The sequence below is a fragment of the Esox lucius genome, chromosome 17, assembly GCF_011004845.1.
Source record: "Esox lucius isolate fEsoLuc1 chromosome 17, fEsoLuc1.pri, whole genome shotgun sequence".
In the NCBI taxonomy this organism is placed as follows: Eukaryota; Metazoa; Chordata; class Actinopteri; order Esociformes; family Esocidae; genus Esox; species Esox lucius.
In genome coordinates this window covers 41,448,531-41,455,510 of record NC_047585.1, presented here as the reverse complement: position 1 = coordinate 41,455,510, position 6,980 = coordinate 41,448,531, and the positions used below count along the sequence as shown (strand labels likewise).

Genomic DNA, 6,980 nt, shown 5'->3' with positions numbered 1-6,980 from the left:
AGACATTTCATTTTAGCTGTCACCAGCCCCACAACCTGCTCCAAACTCCCTCAAAATAAGCTCAATCATTTATGCTCTGTTTGTGCCGCTGAAAGGTTTGTTTGTGATTCTACAGTTTTTGGTACATACCTATTCCTACTGGATAGTGTACTGGCTTTAATCTCTTTCCACTATAGCTCTGTAACTATCCGTAAGAAAGCAAAAACAAACCTTTATCGGCACAAAATGAGCACATATGGAGCCTATTGAGTGAATTTGACCTATAAAATATTATTTAATATCTAAAAAAGTATAGCAGCACTTTTTGCCGTTACAATTTTCATTTTGGCTGCTTCGGTGTTTTAAATATTAGATATTTAATTATAGGGTATGGTGTCACCAGCCCCCACAACATGCTAAAAACTCCATCGAAATAGGCTCAATTGTTCTCCATTTGTGCATTTACATTTTTCATTGTACTGACCCAAACGAAGCACAAACGATTGAGCCTATTTTGAGTGAATTTGATCTATAACATATTATTTAAAATATGAAAGCAGCACAAAAACTATAACGGCACAAACAAAATCATTTATGGGTGAATTTGGAGGATTTAGGGCGCAGAGTGACTATAACTACTACGTTGCACATGTAAATCACTCACGACGGCGTTACAGACGTTGTCAAAATTTCTTACGCCGCCGCCGTGAGTGAATTCACATGTGCAACGTCTGAACGTCGCCGTGAGTGATCAACAATGTGCTACGTCGCCGTGAGTGATTAACAATGTGCAACGTCTGAACGTCGCCGCCGTCAGTGTAGGAAAATAAAGATTTCAACATATTTGTACAATACTAGTGTAGTCAGTGTAAATAATTGACACACAAATAGTTTATAACAACATGATATTACAACATAAGGAATTCTACTCATATTAACAGGTATTCATATTTTTGCTTGGTTAACTGTCTGAATGGCTAGTAACATAAAATGATAACACATGCCTTGGTCAAAATATCACTGAGCCAAAACATACACTCTCTATTCATGAAAATACTAATGAGTAAATGATAAAGAATACAATGAAATGTACAGTGATCACCGCATATTTACAGCTAAATCCAAAATCTAAATGTACAGCTGTAATCAGTCTGTGTGTAGTTCACTTGTTTAGCCACATGGTGTATCAGGCAAACGTCCTACATAACATAAAATAGAAATGTAAAATATAAAAGAAAAAAATAATACACCACAAATGATGTGGTATTACTATGGATCAAAATACATGGTTAATCAGAATATATCCTGCTAAAGGTGCATTTTTATATAGGTATGTACACACCCAGAAAATGTGTTTTTTGCTCAGATGTGTACAGATATGACCAGACCATACATTAACATGAATTTCTTTAGATCATACCGTTTTTATTCTTATCTGCTCTGTTGCGGAGTAAGGAAACTAAGCATTTCATGACAAATACAAACACTTCGAACTTGAACAGATAAAGGCAACTTAATTCAACAACTGACACTGAGATATTAATACTTTGCAATCACTTACTTTCCAAAAATAAACAGAAATGCAATTTATTTAGGGAGCACTTATTGAAAGTACACCAATAGCTTCAGTAACGTTACAATAATAAAAGGGTCTGCTGCATGATGTAAATGTTAAATCCATGATTGACTCCATTATGGCAGGTTGGCCCGGCCCTGATGCATGAATGCCACCCCAAACCATAATATAACTTCTCTTTGCTCTTTCTCTGCTTTAAGTGGCATCACAGTAAATCGGTATACGTAAGGAACAAGGCACAAGCGGGTTTGGTACATGATCATTGTACCACAGATAAGAACCTAAGTGTGATGCATCGTGCAGTGCCTTGACACAAGATTTGGATATACCGTGGATATAAGCAATTCTCACAAACCCAGAGATTTATTTTCACTCTTATAAACCAATTACTAATTTAGTTAGACCTGGGTGTCTCTGTCCATGCCTGGCTGACCTTGGCAGTATATGTTTGTAGAACTGGTCAGCTTAATAAACCTCTGCATCATGCCTGCTCCAGATGTGGCTGATATTGCTACAGTTGTTCTAGCCCTTGGGAGTTGATATTGTGATTTTTACCATTTTGCATGTTTGTAAATTACCTGTTTTGTATACGCATTTCTGTGTTTCTCAATGTAATTTCTCATCTGAAAATTGGATTGGAGTGCAATGATTCCTTTAATGTATTATAATTTACAAGCTAATTTGAGCGCAAGGTTCAGAACGCATTTTGTTAATATTTAAACAATGTTGCATTTTGGAATGCCGTATTGAAAATGAACAAGGATTAATTGAATCTCCTAAACAGATTTTCGAGTTGAGCACAATCTTATAGACTACAAAAGATATCTGAGGTGGATGACAGAATAATTATTTCCCAGTTCAATAAAAACCCTTTCTTGGCCAGATCAGTAAACCCTCAGCGACTTAAAAGAAAGATGGGAAGGGAGGAGTAATGAGAAGGTGAGCATCTGCTTATGAGCCAAAGCATACCACCTCTTCTGTGAAGCATGGTGGAGGAAGTGTTATGGCACCTCTTACAGACTCTACTTCATTTTGTATTTTTGTACTCTGTGTAACTGTATGCTGTCCTGCACGTTTGGGCTTTGTCTCGGCCAGGTCACCATTGTAAATGAGAATCTGTCTCAATCGGCCTACCTGGTTAAATAAAGGATACATAAAAAATACAAATAAACTATTCTGTGAAGCATGGTGGAGGAAGTGTTATGGCACCTGTTCTGTGATCATGCTATGTGCCATTCGATCGGTGCCACGTACTCCCTTCATTGGGGACTTGAACTTCCGTCGTACCGCCCCGACAGTAAAACAACACCAGTTGAAAATATTGAACGCATGCGTTTAACTAAACGCACCGCAATGCAGCATCGCATTTGGAAACGCATCTTTTCAGATGGCTCCATTGACAATGAATGACATCCGGCGCAACGCTACGAGTTTGATATATTCAGGCTTAATGCGTAGTGATATGCAAAGTGCTTGCAACAAAACGATGCATACACAATACAATTGTCGCATTTCGTGCGGCCGTGGGTTTACTACATGATTCCTACATCTACCAGCCGCGAATTATCACAATTAGATGCCTTAGCTGCTCCGAATGCAGCTCCTGAGGATGCTTGGTCCAAAATGTCATTTCTAAGTTCAAGTCATCACCACCAATTGTATAAAAGCGTGTTAATTTGTGTCACAGAAACATGTTTGGGCTTCAAGTCATATCATTTCAGAAGCTAGATCCGGTTATTAAAGGGTATTTTTAAAAGTATAATCCATTATAGTTTCATTACTTTATACAGATGAAGATGACTAAATCTACTTCAGAAGTGATCTATGCTAAACATAACTTTGTTTAGTGGAACTAAAGAGTATTCCCGGGCCTCTTTTAATTCACAACAAATTCGGTAGAGTTGAAGATCACATCAAACCTCCCTCACAGGTATCAGTGCCCAGCTGTCATGCCCTTTTCCACAGTGCTTTTTCAACCAGGAAGTCCTGTAGGTAAATATGTGAGTGCATGCTGACTCACTGGGCAACCTGTTTGCAGCATCCAAGCCGCTTTGGGAGCTACTAGAATGCCATGGGACCAGGAAATCCCTGCTGACGAGCTCACCCCGCTCGACACTGACGGGTCAGCTAGATGTTCCTTCAATGGCCCAGGACCACAATGAGTTGAACCAGAAACAAGTAAGGATTGTCACAGTAGTATATGATTGCCAAATACTGGATGAGGACGATAAACACACATTAAGGAAAACCTTGTGACAGCAGATGAGAACATTTGTTTATTTATTTGAAATTGAAAACAACCTAAGAAAATTATTTTGTAAGAAACAAATAATTTCAATATTAGTTGGGGACTTAAGAACGGTACACTAAAACGATGGCACACTGCCATGGGCTCATTGTAATTTCACCCCATAAAACCTCTGAATCAAGTGCAGTGAGTAAATTGGGAAGAAGAAAGAAACTATCGGCAGTACATGGATAGGATCAAGCCCACACACACACACACACACACACACACACACACACACACACACACACACACACACACACACACACACACACACACACACACACACACACACACACACACACACACACACACACACACACACACGGCCATGGTTCCTCTATAAAGCAGGCATACAGGCGTTCAGTCGCTGTTTGACAGAGCCGTGGGCCAAACGAGGGAGCAGGGGTGCGATCATCGTCGCTAGTATCCCATGCACAACGATGTCTAAAGTGACAACCCACGACCGGTCAGCTACGGACAGGAAGCTGCAGACTCGGGTGGCACAGGACCAACAACCTTTCCTACAAATTACTGGTCCAACAAACTCTCGTACCCGATGAGCCACGTTGGCCGATGGCATAGTCAGATACTGGACCCATTCTGCCTGGTGCCAACTTCACAGGCTGGTCCTAACTCTGATCCCAGACACTCAGTAGAATCCATGCATCAAATAATCCAGGGTTTTCTGGAGGCAAAGGAGGATTCATACCGGTGATAAACTGGCCACCGTCTGTATATAAAAACCTGATGCAGTTCTAGATTGACAAGGAGCGCTTGTCCCCTACATACCTTTTCAGGTTTTGTTATTTTACATTATCAGATTTCAGAGCACATGACATGTTACAAAAGCTAACATTCATTAAAAAATATATGTAGTTCCTCTAAGGTTATGCAAATCACAGTCTTGATTGTGAACATGGCAGAGAATCAGTGCCATCATTGACAAAGTGTGCTGATGTCCGATCAGATCTCCCGCTGCACATCTTATTATTAACTAAAGGGAAAAACTGATCCAAGCACATCACTCCTACTTAATACTTCCCCATGCCTGCAGCTCGACAGTCCGTCATACTGTCCGCTTTCCATCCTGAAGCCACAGAGCTCGTGTTAGGTCCAGCTCACTCCGGAGCGACGGGCCTTGGCTTGTTGCGGACGAGGAAGTCTGAGATGTCGTGCCACACGTTGCTGTCGTGGTAGAGGTAGTTCATGGAGGACTGCAGCGACGGCTGGAGGGTGTGGGGATGGTACTCAAAGAGCCAGAGCACAACGCCCCACACCAGGGTGGCAAACAGAGGGAAGGGGTCCCGCTTGGGCTGAGGTAGAACGCCCCTCTCCACAGCCAGGCGAGACAAGGCAAACAGAATCCTAGACAGCAGGTACATGTTGATCTAGAGGCAGGACGACAAGGAGGAACATTTCATTGGGAAGGACAACGTATTGGCTCCTTCATTAATCTGGCTAATCTGGATGAATTACACTTCACTTACACCTGGCATGTTTTGAATTTCAGAGAAAAGACAAAAATGGGCTCACCAACTTGCCGGAGACTACATTGCACTTCGTTCAATGTCATACCTCCAGCCCCTTTGAACTAACATGCGGTTTTTGCGATTCTGGGTTACCAAAGTTACCTGGCTATTGATGTTATTGTTTTCTCCAAACACCAGCCAGCCCCCAAGGCAAGCGGCCAAGAACGACTGGGACTGCAGAGACTTTCCCTGGATCCTCTCCTGCAGAGCCTGCAGTCCTTTGTACGTGAACACAAAGCAGGCCAGGTTGCGCGAGTGCTGGAATGTGGCCTTTGCGATGGCCCGCAGTTTATCGTTCAGGCTTTGCATATGAAAAGAGGGAGGGGAGGCATTGTCTATTGTTAACAGAGCACAAACAATTATTATTCATGTTTTTTTATATAACCATTGCCTTGGGCTTGCCTCATCACAACCTCCTCCCCAGTGGGTTCAGAAGGTTCAGACGTGTGTACGTCTCGCCAAGCCGTTTTGCTTTTTATCGCAAGGCTCACTCAACCAGGAAGTGTTTGCTGGTCGCTACAGTACATGCTTTAAGCCCAAGTCCCAAATTATAACAAGGCACTGTCAGTCACCATACAAATCCATCCCAGACGGTGCTGAGCCAATACACACCGCCCTCTGTTGGAGTGCCGTGACCAAGATTTGAACTGCTGATTGCAATGGTGCAGCTGTACAGTGAGGCGATGACCTGGTCAGCTGTGCCCCTCGGCAGCCTGTCGTATCCAGCTTAGTTTTTGAATGACATGGTTAAATGGGTAGGGAATTTAGAACTGTGTTTAAGGTACTTCTTACCTTCCACCTCTGAAGAGAAAAGTCATGACAAGAGCGTGGGGTGCACGGATTTTCACTCCATAACTGTGTGGAAGAGAGAAGGTGTATGTCTACAATGTTAATGATTTAAAACTGAGATATGGCCTGGCCAGGCCAGTCAACTTAAACATTAAGTGAGCAAGGTCCAACCAGTGAGTTAGCAAAGAAGCTAGCTTGCAGTTGTAATGTCTAGTAGTTTGGCGTGATAGTACTGAACTGTGTATTGTACTGAAGCTCGACACCCCCCCCCCCCCCCAAAAAAAAAAAAATCAACAAAACAAAGTCCATAGCAGCTAACATAAATTAAACTTCATAATGTAACAGCTTACAGGTTCAGCAAGTACAATACGACGACAGCTAACCAGCTCCACTAAGGGTCGTTTACAACTTTAGACAGCAAGCAGAGGAAAAGTAACATAAACAGAACTCACACAGCACCATTTCGAAATCCTTTAATCACTGCGAGCGCAGCTTTGTATTTTTCTTGCTGTAATACATTATTAATCGTGTACAGAAGAGTTTTGAATAGATCTGGAACTGACATGTCGACTTTGTGTCGGGGGTCGTAAAAGAATGCGACGCAAAACCTAGAGCCTGGGTGCAGCACAAATATAGGCTGTCACGGGACGATAGACGTGCATTTCGGTTCCTATTCAGTTAGAGGCCAAACGTGTACTTAATAACGCGATCTATGTATATCTATAAATGTCCATAAACGACAAACACAAAAATCCTCCAGTTGCCTCATGTTAAAAAATATTTTAATACATTTCCACTCAGTCCCTACCCGTAGAGG

General features: G+C 42.0%; 1 protein-coding gene across 1 annotated transcript; it reads right to left on the bottom strand.

Annotated features, from left to right (window-relative positions):
* Positions 1–3,825: 3,825 nt before the first annotated feature.
* pxmp4 (peroxisomal membrane protein 4) lies at positions 3,826–6,785 on the bottom strand. The gene is made up of 4 exons (XM_010904460.5): positions 6,616–6,785; positions 6,167–6,229; positions 5,477–5,675; positions 3,826–5,233 (listed from the first exon to the last, which is right to left on the bottom strand). Exons 1-4 carry the CDS (start codon positions 6,726–6,728, stop codon positions 4,964–4,966), a joined length of 645 nt encoding a protein of 214 aa, XP_010902762.1. The 5' UTR covers positions 6,729–6,785; the 3' UTR covers positions 3,826–4,963.
* Positions 6,786–6,980: the final 195 nt, after the last annotated feature.